The sequence below is a fragment of the Phalaenopsis equestris genome, unplaced genomic scaffold, assembly GCF_001263595.1.
Source record: "Phalaenopsis equestris unplaced genomic scaffold, ASM126359v1 Scaffold000552, whole genome shotgun sequence".
Classification (NCBI taxonomy): domain Eukaryota; kingdom Viridiplantae; phylum Streptophyta; class Magnoliopsida; order Asparagales; family Orchidaceae; genus Phalaenopsis; species Phalaenopsis equestris.
Window position 1 is genome coordinate 2356263 of NW_018164992.1, and position 24174 is coordinate 2380436.

The window sequence follows — 24174 nt, forward strand, 5'->3', positions numbered from 1 at the left end:
CGCAATTGGGTCTGAAGCAAATATTCCAATCTTCGACACTTACTATTTATAATTTTGACTCTCTCTCTCTCTCTATCTCTTATCCCAACCTTCCATGTCTTCTCTCTCTTCTTCCTTCCCTCCTTTACCACGACAGAATCGCCCGCCTCCACCTTCCCGAAAACCTAGAAATTCCCTTCCTCATCCTCTTCCTCTTCGCCGTTCTTCGATCCCTTCCGCAGACTCACCGATTGGCCGGATAAACAATTGGCTAGGGTTTCTGATGCGATTCTATTGACTCCCCAACGGCAGCGGGCTTCTGTGTGAAGGATTGATGGAAGACAATGCGGGGATACCGGAGGACCTTCGTTGCAAGCGGTCGGATGGGAAGCAGTGGCGCTGCAGTGCGCTGTCGATGCCTGACAAGACCGTGTGTGAGAAGCATTACATCCAAGCGAAGCGCCGGGCGATGAACTCTGCCATGAGGGCAACCATGAGGAAGGCCTCCAAGCGCAAGTCTCTGGACAATTCCGACATCTATCAGGAAAGCCGGCGCCGGGAACGGGAGATGTCTAGGTCGTCCGTTTCTCCTGTGAACCCTGCTGGAGAGTCGGTTTCGATGCCTAGTTTAAAGAAGCACAAGGAGAGGCTTGCTAAGAGCCGTGGAGTTCGACGAGGTTCGCCGAGTCGTGATGATTTGCTGCAAAAAGATGCAGTGCAGGCGGATGGTAGTAGGGTTCAGGGGGTTTACTACAGTCGTCCTTCAAGCAAGGAGATGAAGAATTTTAGTGGGAATGGTGTAGGGGTGAGGAATTTTTACCCGAATTTATTGAATTTTAGTTCATGATTAGCATAATGAGTTCCCATGGTGATGAAGTTCGCATTTGGTTGGCAGGATTTTTCTGGGAAAAGTTCTGATTCTTCGGGTGATATTGAAGGGATCACTTGTCATCACTGTCACCGGAAGTACAGGACGAACGTGGTATGGTGCACAAGCTGTGATAGGAAAGGATATTGTGATGCCTGCATCTTAAAATGGTAATGCTTAACTTTGATGCCCATGCTGATTTTTTCTATCCATTTTTTCATGAAACTTGTTTGGATTTCGTCTATGCTTCTACTTTTTTATGGTCTTCATTTAGGTATGCTGAGATACCCATGGAAGATATTCAAAAAGCATGCCCAGCATGTCGTGGTATCTGTAATTGCAGGGTCTGTTTGCGTGGAGATAACCTAATTAAGGTATTCGACCAGTTTTTCTCTCCAGCTTATTGAATTAATTCTATGTATTTTACTTCTCGAAGAAGTAGGACTGGTTCATAACTGATAGAACGAACAAAAAAAATTGATTTTCAGGCAAAGGTTGAAGGCATAGCTGCAATAGATAGGTTGAGATATCTCCACAGCCTTTTGGCTTTCATACTTCCAGTTCTTAAGCAGATATATTCTGAGCAGTGTTTTGAGATATCAATGGAAAAAAGATTATATGGTATTCGTCTTTCTTTTGTTGTGAACGGGGATATACATACATACCACCCAATTCCTATGTATTTACATATCCAACACCTAAACTTTTCTTTTTTACATCTACACCACTCAAATAAAAATACCACTATTTTAAATTTTAAAAAGTGAAAATCTCCTTTTCATGCCATATTAGACAAGTAAATACATAGGATTGAGTGGTATATATGTAACTTCTTTTTATTTTATTATTATTATTTTTTTTTTCTGTATGGTGAAATTTATGACTCAAGCTTTAACTCAGGAATAAAAGCTGATATTCCTAGAGAAAAAATAAATGCAGATGAGCAGATGCGTTGGTATTGTTTTCGAAAGCCCTACCTTTTTTTTTTAAAAATCTGTCAATTGGCATCTCTTTTGTTATAAATGATTTATTTTTGTGCAGTGATCTTTGCAAAGTTCCAATTTTTGATTATCATCGTCATTGTAGTCAATGTATGTATGATCTTTGTCTCACGTGCTGCCGTGATATTCGAAATTCGTCCCCAGTTAATGACGAAGGAGAACCTACTTCTGATAGAACTAGTAACGAAAAATTAACGCCTCGATCAGCTAATGTGGATGTTTTAGATTTTACAAATTTGTTTTCCAAGTGGAAGGTGAACAATGATGGAAGCATTCCTTGTGGTCCTGATGATGCTGGTGGTTGTGGATTTACAAAGCTAATTTTAAGACGAATTCTCAAAATAAACTGGACTGGAAAGCTGTTAAAAAATGCGGAGGAAATGGTGAATGGGTGTATAGGATCTGATTTACATGGCCCTGATAGATGTGCTTCTTGCTGTAGAGGAACTTATTCCAGATTGAAGGGATCAATTCAAACATATCTCTTGAAGTGTTCTTACAGAGATGATAACAGTGATAATTACTTGTATTATCCCACATCAGAGGATATTAAGCTAGAAGGCATCAATCGTTTTCATAAGTTTTGGGTCAAAGGTCAACCGGTTATTGTAAAAAATGTGCTCGAACGTTCATTGGCATCCGGTTGGGAGCCTATAGATATCTGGAAGGGAGTTCGAGAAACTTTAGATGAAGAGAGAAATGAAAATGATGTCATTGTGAAGGCTATTGATTATCTAAGCCAGTCAGAGGTACTTAGCATAAGTTAGAATTTTACTTTATTCGACTATTGTAACATGTTGACATTTTGATTTCATGGGTCTATTTATTTTTACTGGATTTATTGGTTCTTCTAAGCTGTGAAATGACTTTGATAATGTCAGCATTATTTTTTGGAGTGTAAATCTAAAAATTTACTTAGATTTACATGTAAATATGCAAACAACTCGGTGAATAGCTTTGAAGACATGCTTAGAAGAACTGATCACCTGACAACTTTAAATTGACATTCTATGCAGATTGTTGTCTATTTTTTCGAACATTTTGAGCTCATGTGATACATTCTTAAACGACTTATAGATTGGACTTCTTGATGAAGAATTTTCTTTTCTAAATATCAATGGTCCTTTTCAGCTCATTTAATTATAGATATTGCAAATTTATTTTGTTATTCTAGTTTTAATGTCTTATCCTAACCATCTTGGATTTGTTCTGATATGCAGTTTTCCACAGGCCTTCTAGTTTATTTTTATATCACACATGGCTTGGAAATCACATTCTTATTTTCAGTTCACTTACAAAGTCTACATTGCTTCTTTCCCAAAATGCTATCCATTATAAACTTCTTGATGTTTCGGTTTTTTATGGGATTAATTTGACTATTTTATTCGAGGCTTAAATTTCACATTGATTGTAGTAAGATCTTAAGCCAGAACAAAAGCATGTGCTGCACATGAGGTTGGTTATGGACTAATCTCACGGGGTTCATTTTAGTTCCAAACTATCTATTCTGTTCAATTTAGGCCTTTGACTCCTGAAATATGATAAAAAAATAGTATTTTGAATCAAATTGAAGGAGTCAAGTGACTAAATAGTCTGGGAGTAAAAGGATCCCCTATAGATAGCTTAAAGGCTATTTTGACCTTTTTCTTGCATATCATTAAGAATACATTCCTTTTGTCTTTATGAGATTTTTGTACTGTCTTTTCTCCTACATTTCTAGGAATTTATTTGCTAGAAATGTAGGAGGAAAGACAGTTTATGAATCCTTTACGCAAACTTTTGTTTACTTAATAGTTCATATAACTAACCTCAGGTTATTGAAATAATGCTGATGATGATGCTCATAATGACAATATTGCTTGATTTTAGGCTGTTAGTTTAAGGATTATTATTATTTATTTATTTTTTCTTTTTGCAGGTTGACATTGAACTTTCTCAGTTCATCAAAGGATACTCGAAAGGACAGAGAGATGAAAGTGGCTGGCCAAAAATGTTGAAGCTGAAAGATTGGCCCCCTCCAAGTGCCTTGGAAGAGTTTTTATTATGCCATAGACCTGAATTTCTTAGCAATTTTCCATTGGTTGAATTTATTCACTCCAAATGGGGTCTTCTTAATCTTGTCTCTAAGCTGCCACATGATACTCTACAGTCAGAAGCAGTGCCCAAAATTCTCATTACTTATGGTACATCTAAGGAGCTTGGCAGAGGAGATCCTGTCACCAAACTTCAGATTAACATGAGCGACATGGTATGTTTCCTATACAGAATTTGTTCCCTTTCTCGCTTTACTATCATATAATTTTTTTCTGTAAAGTATTTATTAGTTTGTAATAGGACGAGGTAAGTCACTGAGTTATTTTTACTGAAAAAAATATAGAAGTATTTGACCTTTTAGATATCATGATTTGAATTTATTGAATTGTAAGTTTTAAATGTGGACTAACTTTGTATTTATTACTAGTAAGTGTATATGATTTTCGTATAAATGATCACAAACAATATTCTAATTGTGATATTTGTATTTTGCCAAAGGACCTTGCTCATATTTCAAAAAATCTGTTCACTTTTTTTTTTGTTTTTTATGAGAGATATATACTTGAAGTTAATGTGATCAAGCTAGGCAATTTATTCAATATATGATACATTAAGATTGACAATTTTGTATTTTAGGTGTTTGTGCATGTTCTTGTTGCGTCCTACTTGTCTACTCATGATGTGGTATCTTTTTATGATTTTGGTGCCCTTCCTAATCAGAAGGTCTTTTTCCTAATTTATTCTGTTTAATTTGTCCTAGTAGATAACGTTAATTAGGGTTGGGAACTTGTCAACCTTGAGAGCTGTGTTGATCAGATACGCTTGAATGAGCCAAGGCAAATAAATTAGATTTGGAAATATCATTAACAGATTCTTCAATAGCTAAATATGCACTACTTCTTCATCCTTCTATTCTTCTAGAAATTAATGATGTGTTGCATTAACTGTAATGTGCTCTTCTAAGTGTCATTGTTAATTCTCTCTATGGATTAAGAGCTAGTTCCCCTCTCATTTTTCTTGATTGTTCTGTTTTAATATATTCTTCATGGTGACTGGTTGTTGGAAAGAATAGCTGTGATACGAAGACAATGGTTGAGTGCTGTTTATTTTAGTCATTGTGGTTTAATCTGGTCATGCACAACGATGAGTCAGTTGCTTGTCTTTTTTTTTGTCTTTGATCAAATTGAGCAGTGGGATTTATTTGAAGGTCAACCGTAAACTGATTTATTGAATGTAAAATGGAAATTATTATTGGAAAATAACTTTGTTTGTCAGCAGATCCAAAATATGTTATTAGCTTCTCTGCTCTGCAACCTTGCTTTTCATCATAATGCACTATTTGTTTTTTTAATTAGGCCATATAAAAACCATGTGAATCAGAGATAGATTGCTGATATTTCAAATATTTTTGGAGGGAGGGGAACTATTTTTGCGCTTAGGAAGCTAATATTAGATTTCTAGCAGAAATTTGAAGATTTCTTAATAATTTTAGTGAAACTCAGTTTCAAAACACACAACCTTAGAGTTTCACTCGAAAGTATTGAGTTTCTACCAAATCTGCTGATATCGGTCTAAATCAATAATATTAAGGGGTATATACATACATGCCACACAATTCTTATGTTTTTACATATCTAAACACCTTAAAGTTTATATTTACATGCATACCGCTCAAATCTTTGACTTCACGTCAAAAATTTTACCATCACTACCTTCTTAGAAGTGAAATACACCTTTTCAGGCATATGCTTATGAAACCAAGGTTTTATTAGTGCAACTGTCAAGCTTTGGGTGTTAGATATGCAAATACTTATGAATTGTGTGGTATGCATGTAAATTTCCCAAATATTCTTTAGCTTCAGGTCAGTTTTGATTGAAACCACCGGAGAAATATTAATTAGTTTCGGTCAATTTTGGTCAGTTTTAATTGAAACCACTGGAGAAATATTAGTTAGTTTCGGGTCAGCTTTAATCGAAACCAGCGGAACTGAAAATGTTGGTGTAGAATAAGAAGAAACGCATCTCTTGCTCATGAAATGATATCAAACTTTCTTGCACTAAATAAGGGAATTCTTATCGTAGCCGCATCCTTCTTCTTGGGACTTCATTAATGCACATTTTGATGAACGGGCAGACCCACTCAAGTCTAAGTCATGATTACGAACTTTTGTGTTCATGCCAATGCAGGAAATATACCTAATTTTGATGACTAGTTAACCAAGCTTCTGTGACTACCAAAAATTTTGCTGTTACTCTATCTCTAGGGCCTTTTAATTGGATCAGATTCATATGGAGCCCAACATTTGTGTTACCCTTCACTTGTATCAAACTGCATAGAACCTTTTATGATTAGGAAGATTTATATATATACCACTCAATTATTATGTATATACGTATTTAGTACTTAAAATTTAATTTTTAAACGTATGCCAACGTTACGTCTGCACGAAAATATGTTTTCCACTTTTGAGAAATTAAACAGTGGTATTTTTACTATGATATGAAACATTTGGGTGGCCTTATGATTATCGGATCTGGTAAATGGCTGGAACTTGTTTTTGTTGTAAGGTGATTTGAAGCTTGCGTGCTTCAGGACAGAAGCTGAATATCTCTCTTTTGCACACCCTAAACATCAAGTTTGTGTGTATCTGCACGCTGCATTATTGTGGCATGATTTCTTGATGCCCTGCCACTTGGCGTGAAATTGCATGCTTTTTGTGCTGCAAATTCAGAAGGGAAAGGGGTGTGAAGCACTAATCACATAAAATTTCTCTTGAAGTAGAGTTGGCAAATGAGAAGGGTCAAAAAGGTCTCCTGACTCTTTAGAGTGGTCATTTTAGTCCTAAAGTTTGTAAAAGTCTCCAATGGACTATTTTAGACCCCATTAAAAAAGTATGGGGACTAATTTAGTACCTTTTTATGAACGAGGGGATTAAAATAACCCATTGTCAATAGTCAGGGGACTATTTTAACACTTTACTTGTTTGCGATTTATATTTTATAACGTCTCCTTTTCCTGCACTATTATATCTTTTTCATGTCTAATGCCTGCTATTTTTCCATGTTATCTTAAAAAATTGTCACCTTCGGCGGCATTTATTCTTCTGCATGAACTCTAGCAAAAGGACGTGAAATGTTACTTGCATGAGCTAAAGATTTCTGAATTGTTAAATTAGTCAACGTCATGATTTCTTCTCTTCTGTATATTTATATTTGGTTTGGATTTTTGTTTAGATTTATGTGAAACAGTTATCTTAACCCATTTTAATATCCTCTGAATGGAACCAGGCTTGTCTTTTAATGCACACTGCTGAGCCTGATGCTGAAGGTTTTCAGAAGCCTATGGGTAAGAGGCATGATAAAGCTTCGATGAATTCCGATGGATGCATGGATTTGGACGAATTTACAGGAGAGGCAGATCACCAATCCTACTCTGATACTGGAGCAACTTTCTTGGAAAAGAGAAGACCTGAATCTGTCTTTTTAACCGGAAATCCTGCAAAAAATTATGACAAACCTGGAACTGTTTGGGATATTTTCCGTCGGCAAGATGTTCCAAAGTTGAATGAATTTTTCGAACTTCACTCGGACAAATTCGCAAATTCTGTGAGTTTGCCAGTTTTATCGTTTAAATTCGCAAAATTCTTATGTATTTACATAATTTTTGTTTTTTACACAAGTAGTACACATTTTTTATATATTTCCATATCTCACAACTGTACTTGATATTTATATACGTGGCACTTTGGTATTTTAAATTTATGCATGACAATATATATCACTTTTGTAAAGAGATAATAGTACTATTTTTTATCTGATAGTAAAGATTTGAGTGCTGTTTGTGTAAAAATGAAAGTTTTGTTGCTAGATATGTTAATACATAAGAATTTTGTGCTATTTCTGTAAATGCCTGTAGTTTTAATCATTACCTTTGAGCTAAAAACAATTGTTCATCCAGGTTTCCCTTCCTGTCTATGAACAAGCTCTCTACCTAAACAATGAAGCCAAAAGAAAATTGAAGGATGAATTCAGTGAGTATCTGTCAACCATTACATGTACTTCGTTAGTGTAAATGGCAATCTGTATCATAATGTACAGATTCGCAACTTATTATTTAGTGTCTGATGGATGCAATTTTATTTTGGAAAATTTGCATACATACCTCTCAATTCTTATGTATTTACAATTCTGACACCAAAACTTCAATTTTTACATACATGCTACTTTACCTAATGCATAAAAAGGTTTATTGCCTTTCTTAAAAAAGGTTAAAATAGTAGTATTTTTTTATGCGATGTGAACATTTTGCGTGGCAGAAATGTAAAACCTAAAGTTTAGGTGTTAGATATGTAAATAAATAGGAATTAGGTGGTTTGTTTGTAAAATGCTACCGTTCTTTTTTAATTTTTTTCTTTTTTCTAAATGTTCCTCTGCATCAAGTATTGACCATTTTTTGGACAATTTTTAGATATAGAGCCTTGGACATTCCAACAGTATGTTGGGGAGGCTGTATTTATACCCGCAGGCTGTCCCTTTCAAGTTAGGAATCTTCAGGTTAGCCACAATTATTGTTCTTTTAATTCCAGTATTGTTTGAAGAAGCGCCACAATTTTAATATATGAATATTTTAATTATTTATTTTGTTTTGTTTGTTGTATTCCATTGTCCTTCATAGAGTATTTTTTTATTTCTGAAATTCTCATCATCCTGTATCCTCTTTATAGCTTCACATTTCACAACCACGGTATCTCGACAAGCATGTGGGGCCATGCTAAGCTCAAGCTTGAGCTTGATTGATATACAAGTGATATCTATGTTGGAGAGCCCGGGCTCGTGCTCAATATGCCTAACTTGTGAGCTCGTTGATGAGTTTAGTTTGAGTGAGAATCACACATCAATCTTAACATCCTTGATTTTAAACTCAACTTGTTTTTTGCCATTTTTGTTAACTTATTTTTTGCTTAACATTTGGTGCATATATTATAAAAAAAAAATTGTGCTCGCACCCCCCATATTTTTATGACATTTTTTTCTTAAAATTATTTGCATCTCTTTGTCCTAGGAACTCTTAGTTAAGAATGAATTATTTTCACAAGTTACTAATCTATATTATCACTTATGCTATTTATTTGTATTAGAAATATATATTATCTTTTGTTATTCTATTTTCTTTTTAATACAGATACTTGCTACTCTAGTTGTTTCCTTCTCTCATCTATATATTATTTGGATCCGATTGTATTCACAGACATCTTGGGTCAAATCATTTATGCAACCTGTTTAAAAAATTTGCTCACAACGGATAATTCATTTTTGTATGCACAAATACAGAGGTATACAATTTTTTTACTCATATTCATGAGCCCACTTATTGAAGTGACTGAACTGAGCCCAATTGCTTATGTGGCTGAACCGAGCCCACTTGCTGAAATGGCTGAACCGAGCCCACCTTCCGAAGATGTTGAATTGAGCTCAGATGCTGAAGTGGTTGAAATCGTCTCGTCCACCCAGGGGGTATCCTAGTCCACTTAGAGATATATAACTACTAGAGATGGTCATCCTTACCTGCAAAGACGCAGGTTCATCCATCTTTAAAATCATAATTTGACATCCAAACTACTGTCTTTTCACCAAGACACCATAAATGAGAATATTTACAGTGCTAAATATTTTTTTTATTATTTTTCTTATTTGTATAAAAGTAAAGTCAAGCTACGAGAGAATGGACAGTTTCCCTTTTTTTTGAGATTTAGTTCGGAAAATCTCCGACGAGCCCTATATTTCAGCTTACCGGAGGCTCGAGCTCAACAGATAATCTCTGGACCTCTCACAGGTAGGGGTGTAAATGTGTCGAATCCAGCTCAGCAGGCTCGTGTCAAAACTAAAACTTCAATTTTTACGGGAGCTCACTAGAGAAGGTATTGTTAGTTTTAAGAGGATGCAACCACAACACCTCGGAAAATGCATCGAAATGACTAACAGTAGACTAATCAAGTCATCTCATTGTTGACCTCATTTTTAGTGAGGTCTAGTCTTTCTCGTAGGATTTAGGATCTAGCCTTAGGGAATTCCCTTCGACTACCTTAGAACCTTAGAAATGGGACCCGCCTTGTTATAGAAATTCAACCCACTTCCGTCCCCTTCTGGAGTTTCGCGTGTCTGGTATCAACTTCTAGCACTTAGAATGATGAAACCAACACGAGGAAACCCAAAAGGGATTCCTTATAGGACCTTCCTGAGCCTTAGGGTGACCTTTTGCACAATTCGCACTCCCGCGCACAAAACTTCGCAATTCGGAGAGTCGGCGCGTCCGATTGCCTCAATTCGCTTCATCTGCACTGTTATATGTCCAATGCTCGAGTTAAACTTCTTGAAACGATCGACCGCAGGTCGAAATTTTGTAAAATTTGAATTTTAACGCTTTTTTGACCCGATTGTCGACGACGTCGTCCGAGCGACCCCGGATGACAAAACGGACTACACCGGCACGTCGGGAGCGTCAATTTTGCTTGGGGAGGACACTCATTTTGTTACGTCGCCGCGTGCGAATAAATCAAATATAATTTAATATATATATATATATATATATATGTATATATATATCCGAGCTCTGCCTCACTTCCTTCTCCAGTTCGCGCGCCTGACCCTTTCTCTTTCTCGTTCTCGAGCCGACCGAGCTCTTCCTCCTCCGCGCAAGAGAAAGTTGACCTCGTTCGTCCTTGCCTGACATTCTTCTGCCCGCGCCCTCCTTCCCGAAGCCATGTCAGTCTCCTTAGGCTGTGGTTTTTCCTTTTCCTGGTAGTTTGACTCTGAGAAGCTTGTTCCCTGGTACACTTGAATGACAAAATCTTCTCTTCTTCCCGATGCTTCCCTCGCTGCTACTGGGCTGACCGCTCGGTCCAAGATGTTTTTGTGGCTTCGCCTTCTGTGAGCAGGGAACGCGTCTTTTTTTCTTTGGCCCGATTCGAGTGTCGTGGACTGTTGGGGGTGGTCTTCTTTCTCTTCTCCTCTATTCTCTGTCTATAAACACAGTTTCTTTTGAATTTTTTGGGGGTTGTTGAAAAAAAAAAATTTTTGCAAGAGAGGAGGATTGAAATTTTTGACTGTGGGAGAATTCCAGGAGGAGATTTCTGTGAGAACATTTTTTTGAGGTGAATTCTTGTGTTGCAGTGCTTTATTGTGGCATTATAGAGGTACCTCTTCTTCCATTTTTTCTTTGGCGCCCTGTTTCCTTTCGGTTTTTCCTCTCTGCCGAGCCTTTGAACTTGGTTCGGTCGGGATGATACAGCATGCCGGTTCACTTTACTTTCATATTATTTTTAGATGTTCACTTTAGAGAGCATGTGAAGGAGGAAATGTGAGCATGTTTCAAGGGTGAGATTCGATTAATTACTTAGGACGGTGCAAGCATAACATGATATAAGTGTTCTTATTTTCTCCTGTTAGCTTGAGATGAAATCGTAGCATATCCCTATTACTTTGAATATGAGGATTGAAACGTGGCTTTGAAATAATTTTTAGTTCCTCTTGCAAGCATGTTGGGATGAGTGTTATGAAGTTTTTCACTTATTTTCATTTAGCATGAAATATTGGAGAGGTTACGTGGCCTTTCATGAATGATAGGGAGTTCATTTTACTGTTTTATGCATGTTTGGGGGCTCGGTTTTGGCTTCCTGTGGCTTTCCCTGGCTTGAAATGTATGCTATGAAAAAAATCTGTTTAATGTGGAAAGTGTTGTAGCTTGCTTTGAGGGCTTGGTTTAGCTCCTCGTGAAGTTCCTCTCCTGTTCAAATATTTGTTGGAATAATTTCATGCTTGGGACATTTAGACATGCAGATTGTTTCTTAGCTTTGGATGGCTCGATTTGACCAACAGGTGGCTGGAACTTTAATTTCTATTAAAGTATGAATTTATATCATTGCTTGGGTTTGTTTTAATCTTGTTGAGCCTGACTTTGGCTTTTGGTTCTTGTTGCGGTTTTGGCTTTCGGTTCTTGTTGGGCTTGGTTTTGGCTGGGTTTGGAGTCTTGTTTTTTTTTTGGAAGTGAAATGAATAGAGCTCTATCCTTTATGGAGGCCTAAATTTTAATACCATTGGGTTCGGTTTTGGCCCTTGTTGGGCTCTGTTTTTGGCATCCTACGGATGTTTTAGCTTAAATATACAAGTGATGAATGGATTTATGTTAATTTGGGAGGATTCCATGGTTGTTCTTGCTTAAAACATGTGTTAGTTCTATATTTTGATGTCTTGGGGTGTGGAGATGTTTTCGATCCTTTTGTTGTAACCCGAATTCGAACCTTAGCTGTGGCTCGGTTTTGGCTTGACTTGGGAGCTTGGTTTGCTTGTTTTAGCTCCTACTCTAGAGCCCATGATTAAGTCCTTAAAACTTGTCCTTACTCGAGAGTTTTAATGGGTTGCTTTGCTTGTCTTTGGTCCCTACCCGAGAGATGGTTTTGCTGGTTTTAATCCCTACTCGAGAGATGGCTTGGTTCTTTTTTATTCTTGTTGGTCTCAACTCTTACCCGAGAACCTGTTTTGGATGTGCTGTGTTGCTCCATTCGAAGGCCGATATTTGGTTTTGATGGATTGATTTGGTAGCTTATGAGGCCGCAATGTGATGTTTGCTTGGTGCCTAGCCGTGGGTTTGTAATGTGGTTGAATCAGCCTCCCCTTTTGGCCCTTACCCGTGAGACCCATTGGAATTTCTTGAGTTTAATTTATCCCCTCTTGTTGAGTTTGAATCATTTGAATGATCGTAGATGGAGCAAATTTGTTACTTTGAAAGATTGGCGATGTTTTGTACTCTCCTATGTATATCAAAACTCGTAGAGAGTTGATTCGAGTTTGCCTTAGCCGTGAGCCTCCTGGTGCTCTAGGTTACTGTAGCCGTGGGCCTTGTGCTTTGGATGGCCTTTGGACGTGGGTTGTTGCAGCTGCTCTTTGTTGCCTTAAACCGTGAGCTTTGACAGCTCTTTTCTTGGCCCTTTGTTGCCTTAACCGTAAGTCTTTCTTGTTGTCTCTTGGGTTGCCTTTGGTTACGGGTCTTGGCAGCTGTCCCCTACTTTAGCCGTGGGCCTCTTTTGTCCCCGTTCCTCGTCTTGGCCGAGAGCCTTAGTGGCTTGCTTCCTCCTCTCTACTGACCCCGGCCGTGAGTGTTTATGTGATTTTATGGGAAGATTTCTATGCTTATTTGATATGTAAGATTATGGATTAATTCGGCAGTGGAAAGATTTTGATATCAACTTTGGGATCTGGGGAGGATTTGCAAGCTTTATTTGAGAGAGTATTTGGTTGATTTGATTAATCCAGCGTTCTTGGGGTTTGGAGAATCAGCGCAAAGAGATATTTTATGATTGTTAGTAAAGACATCGGGCCCTACTTTTCCAGGTCTTTTCGATACGAGTTTTGAGAACTGATCCAATCTCCTTTTCGGTGTTTTAGATGGATCGATGCCTCTTCTCTCTCACCCCATTTTTGTTATTTTCTTTTCTTGCTTCTTGGTTCGGTTTTTGATGTTTATGCCCGATGCATAAGTGTCCGCGTATAGCCTTTTGCTTATAGCCTTTTGCTAGTGAAACCATCAAGCAAGGTCGTAAGTAGTTGTTTTGGGGCGTACGGTGTTGATGATAAAGACACACCGAAGATAGATCAGAAAAATGTCCTATCATATAACATCAAGATCCAGACATTTGATGAACAATATGATATGATATCCTTCACCGACATAAGTCTAGCAGTTGTCGGCTCGAACCTCCTCAGGATGTTGGCCGTCCTACGCCTGACAGCGTAATCGATTTGTGGACAACAAAGGAATTTAAAAAAAAAAAGAAAAAAGAAGATAAGTTTTGATAAACCATTTTCAAACAAAACAAAAGTTGATAACTCCTCTTTGCATGTTTAAAAATTTGTGTGTATGTCAAAAACATAAAACATACCTTAAAGCTGGTTGTTCACCCGACGAATACCTGTTTAGACTGGGAAATAACCCTCTGAGTGAAGTTCAAGACACCCTTCTAGACGAGTGACAGGTTCTATACATTCGTGTGACCGAGTAGCCTTCATGGACCCTCGAGAATAAATGTACAGCTGAGCCTAGTCCCATACGAGTGCTTGAGGTCCCCCTCATCTCATCCCCCTCATCTTAATCTTCTTTTTGTTTTATCGAAGTTTTGGGACGGGACACACGTGTTACTTTTCCTTTCTTTTGGGATTTCCCCAGGAGTTTTGAGGATTTTCTTTTATTTGAGTCTTTTTCGTTGATTTTCTCGAGTTTTCCGCTTTTCCTCGGGTTTTCTGGACGACGTTTCTTTCAGACTTCGCTTTTTGCGATGCTTTTTGAGATGCATTTAGGTTTGCTATACTTAAGGAACAGCGGATCTCACGGGCGTACAGATTTGCTTTACATTTTACAGCGGTTAATTTTCCTGTTTCTGCCTGCTATTGCTCTTTTTATACAACATGTTATACTATTTCTGTTTCTATCTGCTATCGTACCGTACAACATGTTATATTATTCATGTTTCTGCTTGCTACTGTTCTTCTCGTATAGCATGTTATACTGCTCTTGTTTTGCCTACTACTGTTCTACGTGCATTCTATTGTTTGTTCATGCATCGCACACTTTACATTATATAACTTCAAGCATGTTTCCTTTTTGCATATGATGTTTAGAGGACTACAACCATTCATTCTACTGTTTGTTCTTGCATTGCACGGTTTGTTCTTGCTACCGTACTGTAAAGCATGTTACACTTGTTCTGACACGATCATCTTCGACAGCAGAACATGTCTTCCCCAGCAAAACCATCCCTTTTCCTAGAAATTAAACAACAATCCATAGGATTACGAGGTTGTCTGCCTAGCGTAACATAAGTCCTCCACCTTTTCTTTAGGCATTCGTAAGACTACAACCATATGACCGTTGATTTAACACTATAACTGGACACCCTAGAAAACTTAAACTCGTCATGACAAGGAGTTTGGAGCTAGCACGGTGGACAACACGGCCATCTTCGACAACAAAACATGTCTTCCCCAGCAAAACCATCTATTCTCCTAGAAATTAAACAATGATCCATAGGGTTTCGAGGTTGTTTGTCTAGCGCAACCAGGATAGACTGGGAAGTCACTGAGGTTTTTCTCAGGATCCGTGGTCTCCCCTAGTTTCTCTTTATTTGGATTTCTCAACATTGTTCCAGGTTCGAGCATTCCCCCTTTCACACCTCCTCGTCCGATTTCGTTTTCCAGGCGGTTTGTGTGACCCTGTCGCGCAAATATAAGCCCTAATTAAATAAAATTGGCAGGATGAAACACTTTAATAATTTCTTCTAACTATAGGGGCTTGCTCTTATAGGAAGTTTTTTCGAACCCAGCTTAAAATAAACCATAGTTAATTTTTTGTATTAAATAAAGGAACTTGTCGGCAAATAAAACGGTTTCGCAGACCAAACGGATGTCATATGTTTTCTTAGTTTATTTGATCGAGTCTCATCCTCAAGTCTTGTGTTTATCCCTCGGGATAGATACATGATTTGAGGTAGAATGTTCTTTCATTTAAACTGCGAAAAATATGAGGTCAGTTTGATTTCATATTTTTCTAAAAACTATATATATATATATATAAGTTAATTAAATGTCTTTCTACGATGAGATTTCAATTCTGGCTGCCGACAACTTCTTACGGATGACCCTCAAACAATTTTTTTTTTTTTTAGTGCCGACACTCATGAGTCAACAAGCCGAGCTCAAGTTTGAGCTCGAGCTTGTTACTCGATAAGCTCGGGCTCGTGAGCTCGTTAATGAGCCAAGCTCGAGCCTTTTTGGCTCATTTACACCCCTACTCCTGAATCTTATACCCATCTCTTTTTTCTATTTTTTCTCTATAAAAATAAGATCTTTAACTGGTTGTATGTATATGGGACCCATTATTCTAATAGGATTCAACAATATCAAATTAGAAGAGAAGTTTCAAGTAAACTATAGTCATTTTTGAATATTTTTTAATCAGTAGGCGAAGCAATAATGAAACTGATTGACATAATCCGACGGATGAGAATTAGCCCCATACCACGCTTGGCCTATATTGATAGTGCTGACTACTTCTCAAGTCTTTTAGGCTGTAAGCATTTGTGTGGAAAATAAATCAAATGCAATGGTTTTCAAAATTTTGGCATATAGTTGGATGAAAATGGAATGCATTGTAAAATTTTGATGATTTTGTAATTCACCATGCAGTTCAAAACAGGCATATCCTGAATTCAGTAGCTTCAGGTGATTTCTAAATACATTGTTAACTGCAGTCTGTTGTCGTTACCACGAAACTAAACAATTTCAAAGTATTTCAATTTCACTATTCTTTTTTGCTGCATATTTTTTCCAGCTAACCAAACAACCACTTTAGACTTGTGATTTTAATATTTATCATGTTTTTTGAACCTTATTTATTTTTAGTGATATTTTTTAGGGGAATTTACATACATAGCACACAATTCTAACATTTTTACATATATCACGCCTAACCTTTCATATTTACCCACATATCACTCAAATCTTTAATATCAAATAAAAAATAGCACTATTATCATGTTTTTTAAATTGAAATACACATTTTCATGTATATGTTTAAAGCATCAAAGTGTTATGTATGTAAATATGAAAGTTTAGATGTGAGATATGCAAATACATAAAATTTTGTGCTAGATATGTAAAATTCCCTATTTTTACAGTGAAATGTCTGTTCATATTCTATATTTTAACTTTCTACTAAACTCATCCTTCTCTATAAAATCTACCAGTCTTCGGTGCAGTTAGCCTTTGACTTTTTATCCCCTGAGAGCTTGAGTGAGTCTGTTCGAATGGCTCAAGAGATCCGTTGCCTTCCACCCGACCATGAAGCCAAGCTTAAAATGCTGGAGGTAAATTACATTGAACTTTTTTTATTTACATTTTTATTTCAATAAATCTTTTTCTTTTCACTCATTTTATCATTTGTTGCAGGTGGAGAAAATGTCTTTATATGCTGCCAGTTCTGCCGTCAGAGAAATTCATAAGATCGCACTTGATCCAAAGTACTTCTTTTTTATCCAATTTCTGTTATTGTTTTGGGGCATTTACATACATACAGCCACCCAATTCCTATGCCTTTACTTTTACCTGAAAAATGTAGGAGATAATATTACATCAAGTCTCCTAATGTAGTTTGCGTTAGGAGTTCAATAGTGGGGCGCCACATGTCAAGCGAGCCTCCCCACAATACACTGGCATTGGCCAATGTTAAGAATGGTGGGGCCCGCTTGACACGTGGCGTCCCGCCATTAAACTCTTGAATGCATCTGGAGTCCTGATGTAATATTTTTTCAAGATGTAGATGGTAGAAATGCAAGAAGCAAAGTGTGGGGGTTAGATATGTAAATACATAAGAAATTTAATTTGTTTCGTTGTTTTGCAGGCTGAGTTCAGAAATTAAATTTGAGGACAAGAGGCTTACAGAGATGGTTTCTGAAAATTTGGAGAGGCTCTCAAAGAGGAGACAGATTGCTTGTCCTTAAACCATATCACTATAATATTCTTATATAATGTAAGATAGTGTGTATATTATAGTGTTATAGAACCATTGAATTTAAATTATTTGTTCAGATTATTGTCAATATTAAGCTATGTAGGTTTGTAATTTACACATGCTGTGTTCAAATTTAGGCATTTTTTACACTGTTTCAGGTCAAGATTTGAGTGGTTCTTTTTTTATCTATTTATTATATTTATTTATTTTTATATTGGGTTCATATTTGCAAATTTATTGGAGAAAATGCGAAGAGTTACTCATTGTCATGTGCTATATTTTTCTCAAAAATAAATTCAATTTAGAAAAAAAAAACTGTCCGTTTGTCTGAATGATTCGAACACAAACCATTTCGCATTTTATTTAGAAAAATTTTAACGAATGATTCGAACACAAATTACTTCACAAGCCGAAAACGATGAATTCAAGAACCACCTATTTTTTTATATACTTGAGACTAGCCTAATAAAGTGTTGCTATTTATTAAATTACTTATTTTTTTATATACTTGAGACTAGCCTAATAAAGTGTTGCTATTTATTAAATTATTTGTGTGTGTGTGTGTCTCTCTCTCTCTCTATATCTCTTATGCATTTAGACATCAAACACAAACTTCAATTTTTATATATATACGAATGGAAATGTGCATCACTTTTTAGAAGTTAAAATATAATTTTTTTTTACGTGACAGGAAAGACCTAGATGATATACATGTAAAAAAGCATAAATTGAGTGGTATGCATGCAAATGACCGTATATTTGCAACCCTTATCAGCAAGAAAATATTATGGGCTTTATCCCGATGCATCTAGACTTCATATATAACAAAATTGTACATGTTATACAATAATTTATACAACGAATACAATCATATTAAACATAAAATTCAAATGCATCACGTTAAAACACACATAACTTTCAAAAGCTATTAATGTCACCACATTTTCATTACCAATTTTATGAGAAAATATTACGTCCGTTGTCCGGATGTAAGCCGAGTCCGGACAACACGGCTGCGATACAACGAAGTCTATTTTTTTTTTCCTTTTTTTTTTCTCTTCCATGTATCGTATTTGTTGTCCGGACCAACTCTCGCCCGGAAACAGACGCAATATTTTTTTCAGTTTTACAAACAATTGTAACAGATACAAACAAACCACAACATACATTCTCAGAAATAAATGAAACGAAAAACTAATAAATTAATTTCACACTTCCCAGAAGCACAAAGTAGATCACATTTCTTCCAAACTGTTCCTCACCTCATATATATATATATATATTAATTTATATCACCCAAAATTCAATCAAAGAAATTTATTATTACATCCGTTGATAATAGACACCTATTCCTTACTCTGCCCTCAATAAGAAAACATCATATGAGGATAATTGATGGATATATTGAGCTAATAGCTACACTGAAACCTTAAAAAATGAAGTGGTATTTGCATACATGCTGCCTAATTTCATTTATTTGCATACCTAGAACTTTTAAGTTTTGCTTTTTTACATTTATGCCACCCATTCTTGCATAGCACATAATAAATACCATCATTTTAACTTTTCAAAAGTGACATACATCTTTTCATGTATGGGTAAGGTGGTATGTATGTAAAAATTGAAGCTTAGGTGTTTGATATGCAAATACATAGGAATTAAGTGGTGTGTATGTAAATCCTCCAAAAATGAAACCATTGAAATTATATCATCAGAATCAGTTTGATTTTTTGGAATCATTTTTCTCATTTTCTGGATGCAAAGATATGAACTGAAATATTTGCTCCACCTGTGCGGAATCAACTCCAAATTTTTTTGCAATTTCTTGAAAATCTATTGGACCTTTCTGCTCGCCAGATTTTCCCTGATGCAGAAGCAGTATTTCCTGCAACTGGGCGACAGTTAGGGTTCCCGGAAGCAAAGGTTTCTGATCATGGCTTCCAACTTGTTCTACTGAGCTCCGGACTTTCGGCAACGGTCTTTTGTACTTTTGAACTATGAAAGCCTGCAATTCAGAAAAGATTTTGTTTGTATTAGTAAGATTTGCATACACACCAAACAGTTCTTATGTATTTACATATCTGACACCTAAACTTTTAACTTTCACATATACTAGCTATGCATAAAAAGCTGCATCACTTTTTAAAAGAGGAAGTGTCAAAATGGTTCCCTGACTAGTTTACAAAAGGTCAATTCAATTCCTATATTCTTTTAATGGCGGATAAAATAATCTTTTTTTTGTACTATATTTTAGGTCATATTATAAGAGGATACGGACTAATTTGAAACTTCTGTAGACACTTGGGCTAAAATTGTCCAATGTAGATAGTCCAGGGACTATTTTGACACTTTACACCTTTTAGAAGTTAAAATTGTGGTATTTTTTTATGTGAGAAGAAAGATTTATGAGGTATAAATGTAAAAAAAAGGTAAAGTTTAGATGTTAGATATGAAAATAAGTACGAATTGGGTGGAATGTATGTAAATGCCCCAAAATATAGATGAAGAATGCGAATGTTGTAGAAGAACAAATTGTTATGCAGTAGACTACGAGGGTTAGTTTGTGATGAAGGATTGAGAAATGAGGTAACTCTAAGTTAAAAGATCGTGATTCTATATTCAACTTTGAAAAAGATCATCGTGCGTAAATGGCACTATTTGGCTCAAGAAGAAGCTCGGTATTGACTCGATTGTTAAGAATGCAGGCCGAGCTTAAATATTTGTTTTATACTCATAATCTTAACAAGCCAAACACCAATAGACATGTGTTTGATCCTGCGTGTAGGCGCGTGTAACATCACTCTTATGGCTGAGATTTAAGCACTACAGATAAAAATTAGGGGAGCTTACATAAATACCACACAATTCTTGTGTTTATATATTTAACACCCAAAATTTGATATTTACACTCATGACACATAGGTTTCATAAACCTATGCATCAAAAGTTGTATTTCACTTTAAAAAGGATAGTCATGGTGGTATTTTTTATGTGATGTCAAAGATTCGAGTGGTGTGTCGTAAATATGAATGTTTCGGTGTTAGATATGTAAATACATAAGAATTGTGTGCTATGTATGTAAATGCCCAAAATTTAAAAGTTACAATATCATATATTTCAAGCCCAACATAAGCCTAATGATCCTAAACCGAACCGAGGAGAATTGAACATGAGCCAAGCTTGAATAGAGCTAAATCAAATGATCCGAGCTTGAACATAGGCCAAGGTCGCATAAGCTTGATTTGCTGACTCCCTAATCCTACAATGCAACAATCATAACAAGCTATAATTCGGTAAATACAAATAAGTTCTAAGACGTGGCATGCTTGGACTCAAAGCTTAGAACTGAACGAGAACCGCCTAATTCCTATATATTTACATATCTAACACCTAAACTTTAGTTTTTACATTCATAACATGTAAATTTTTCATATCACATCAAAAATACATTATTTTAACTTTTAAAAAGCGAAATACAACTTTTTACGCATAATTGAGGTGGCATATATGTAAAAATTTAAGTTTAGATGTTAGACATGTAAATACACATGTAAATACATAAGAATAAGAATTGAGTGGTATGCATGTAAATCTTGCTATTAAATAAAACCTTTTCTCTAGTTTGTACGAAAAAAACAAAAAACATGTATGGTTGATATGTTTCAGGCATGTAACAATTGTATGCTGGCTATTTTATAGGAACTTCACCATTTCTTTCCTTTGGGTCTTTTTTGCGAACACCGAAAGCACTTTTCTCTAAAATGTATATTATGTATAATTTTGTGGTGATATTCACAATTTTTTATGTCCACAAGAAAAATATGATGATGAAAGTGACAACCGAGTTAAAAAAGTACTTGTGTATTGGAAGATGTACATAAATACCACTCAATTCTTATGTATTTACATATCTAACACATAAACTTCAATTCTTACATGCGTATCACCTTACCTTTACATGAGAAGCTATATTTCACTCTTTAAAAGTTAAAATGGTCATTCTTTTATGTCATATGAAAAATTTTGGTGGTATAAATATAAAAAGCAAAGTTTAGGTGTTGGATATGTAAATATATAGGAAATGGGTGCCATAGAAATTGGGTGCTGTGTATCTAAATGCTCCCTTTGTGTATTGGAAGGTTTACACAAATACCACTCAATTCTTATGCATTTACATGTCAACACATAAACTTCAATTTTACATACATACATACATATATATAATGCCACATACATGAAATAAGTGTATTTCATTTTTTATAAGTTAAAACAGTGGTATTTTTTATGTGATATGAAAGATTTGTGTGGCATACAAATAGAAGTGGAGTTTAGGGGTTTGGTATGTAAATACATAGGAAATGGGTGACATGAATGTAAATGCCCCTCGCACATTTCATAAACTATTGTGTCCATGCTTAATAAAAAAAAATTATTTCCTCACCTCACCCATTTCCAGCTTTCCTCCAGGTTTTGATCTGATTGTTCCAACCATCTTTTGAAGCATGGCATCGAATTCTGGATCACGTTCTTCGAGAATATTACTTTCGACCTTTTTCTCTAAGATATCCTCTGAAATATTAAACATATAGAATGTAAATGAAAGGAATATGATGCAATAAAAATTAGAGCTCAAATCAGCAGACCAAGGGATAGAATGTTGCTTGCAAATTAATGTCAGTATAGATAGGCCTCCATGAATTTCATTAACAAAGTGGATAACTGTGGCATTAAAAATACTGGTAAATTTACATATGTATCAGACAATTCTTATGTATTTACATATCTCAACCCAAAACTTTCATATTTAGATATGTAATTACAGAAGAATTGTGCGCAACATATGTAAATTTCCCAAATTTATTTAGTCACGAGTCTTCAAGTCCTTCCAATGTTGCAAGACCAAACAATCCCAAGGCTATTGATGCATAAGCTTTTAGGGTGTAGGGTTCCTAATTTCTAAATGATACCATTTATAAAACCACACAAAACATCAAGTAAAAATTCATCTTATTTTGATGTAAAACAAAAAATATGACAAATTAAACCAAATAATAATTTAATGATTGATTAAACCAAAAAAAATCAGCAAAAAATTAAAAATTGCAAAAAAATAACACTAGATAATTAAAGTTTACACCGCAAAATAAATAAATAAATAAATAAACGAACAAAAATTATGAATTAAAAGGAACAAAGTAAGAAAATACCCCTAAGATTGATATTACACTCAAAGAAATTCATATCCAACCAAACAAATAAAATCAAAATAAAGCTAAACCTGAAAATTTTATGATGCCAAAAAAGTTTATCTTCATGCCTGAATTTAACATTTATAAGCACCATTAAAATTCTAAAGTTGGTAGCTTCAAAAAGCCTTATCACTGTTCAAATTTACTGTTCAAATTTTAAAATACAAAAATAGTTTTGGGAACAGGAAATGTAAAATTGTAAAATAATATTGAATTCAAGCTTATGAGAAGAGTGGTTGAGAAGAATTTGAGATATTGGTTGGAGTTTTGTGCAATAGAATTAAATCAAATGCATTGAAAACTATTCTAGTGCTTGAATTCCATATAATTTCTATGAGTTTAGTCCAATACTTTGTATAATTTTGCATGATCATGCATTCTTGCGTTTAATTATTGAAAGATTGACATTCATACCACTTCATTCCTATGTATTTATATATCTAGCACCTAAACTTCAACTACATATATGCCACTTTACCTGTACATGAAAAGGTGTATTTCACTTTATAAAAATTAAAATGGTTATATTTTTTAAGATATCTGAAATATTTGGGAGTTATAAATGTAAAAAGTAGAGTTTAAGTGTTAGATATGTAAATACATAAGAATTGGGTAGTATGCTTATAAATGCCGCTTTGTTTAAAGGGTCATGCAAGAATCTTTCCGGATTCAAGCACACCATTATCGATTATCATCTAATATATAACCCACATCCCTCATGTTCAAATCATTAGAAAACTTACAATCATCATAAAAATTAGTTAATTGCTGGCAAATTTTTTTTATAAAAGTTATGCATATATATTGCACAAATAATTGTAAATACTCAATTATCCTGGACTCAAAAGGAAATTGAGTCAGATCTATAGGGTTTCTAGATTGAAACATTTTAACAAACACACATTGACTTGTTTTGTAGCCACGTTTGTAGAAACATTGCATGCAAACTCAAATTTTCAATTAATTACAACAATCTGTCTATCAATTTGCAGGATATAAACAACTGGAAACTTTGAATGGGTAAATATCTTTCCATGAAAAGGTAAACAGCCCAACAAACCTAGAAAATTAAATCAAACGAAACGCTCCATTCCAAACCAGAAAATATAAACAGAAAAGCGAAATACTACTTCAAGTTCATTCGCAACATCATAACATTGCAAACAGCCAAAATCAAATCATCTTCCGCTTTCTGAAGAAGCAAAAACAAATATGAGAATTGAACATTGCTGACCCAATAAATCTCATTCACATCTTTGTCAGCATATTTCCTAAATCCCATCATTATTATCCCCGTGAAGTAGAAACAGGCAAAGAGTTTTTAAATTCATCACAACAATAACGAATAAGACATTCCGGGAACAATAAAGTCGTCACTACAAAATACGGCGAAAAAAAATGATCAACTGCTTACCCGGAGTAGAACCGATGAGGCGATCCCGGACGGCAACCCCGCCGTCGTGCGACGGCGGCGGAGCTGGCTCG

At 35.4% G+C, this 24174-nt stretch overlaps 2 protein-coding genes across 3 annotated transcripts in view; one reads left to right on the forward strand and one right to left on the reverse strand.

The window, feature by feature from the left end:
* On the forward strand, positions 1-17595 carry LOC110029163 (lysine-specific demethylase JMJ25). 2 transcript variants are annotated; one of them, XM_020731330.1, is made up of 13 exons: positions 1-784; positions 875-1017; positions 1122-1221; positions 1336-1468; positions 1748-1802; positions 1889-2597; positions 3767-4096; positions 7171-7488; positions 7841-7913; positions 8351-8436; positions 16677-16796; positions 16879-16949; positions 17330-17595. In XM_020731330.1, exons 1-13 carry the CDS (start codon positions 314-316, stop codon positions 17427-17429), a joined length of 2709 nt encoding a protein of 902 aa, XP_020586989.1. In that variant the 5' UTR covers positions 1-313; the 3' UTR covers positions 17430-17595. The 2 variants fall into 2 exon arrangements, 1 of the variants encoding a protein (XP_020586989.1); XR_002294500.1 differs by lacking the exons at positions 16879-16949; positions 17330-17595 and adding an exon at positions 8607-8762 and having other exon boundaries at positions 16677-16755.
* Positions 17596-19050: 1455 nt separating this feature from the next.
* Positions 19051-24174, reverse strand: part of LOC110029222 — a gene marked incomplete in the record, with an annotated part of 5366 nt that continues 242 nt past the window's right edge. Inside the window, 3 exon segments of the mRNA XM_020731404.1 lie at positions 19051-19445; positions 21882-22009; positions 24104-24143. Coding sequence (XP_020587063.1) covers positions 19158-19445; positions 21882-22009; positions 24104-24143 — 456 coding nt within the window.

Bases quoted from the DNA above. Each gene is read 5' to 3' on its own strand.
- LOC110029163 (XM_020731330.1), top strand. From the start codon at position 314: ATGGAAGACAATGCGGGGATACCGGAGGACCTTCGTTGCAAGCGGTCG. The intron at 1,469-1,747 runs GTATTCGTCTTT...GCTTTAACTCAG, and splicing joins AATGGAAAAAAGATTATATG to GAATAAAAGCTGATATTCCT. The intron at 7,489-7,840 runs GTGAGTTTGCCA...TTGTTCATCCAG, and splicing joins CGGACAAATTCGCAAATTCT to GTTTCCCTTCCTGTCTATGA.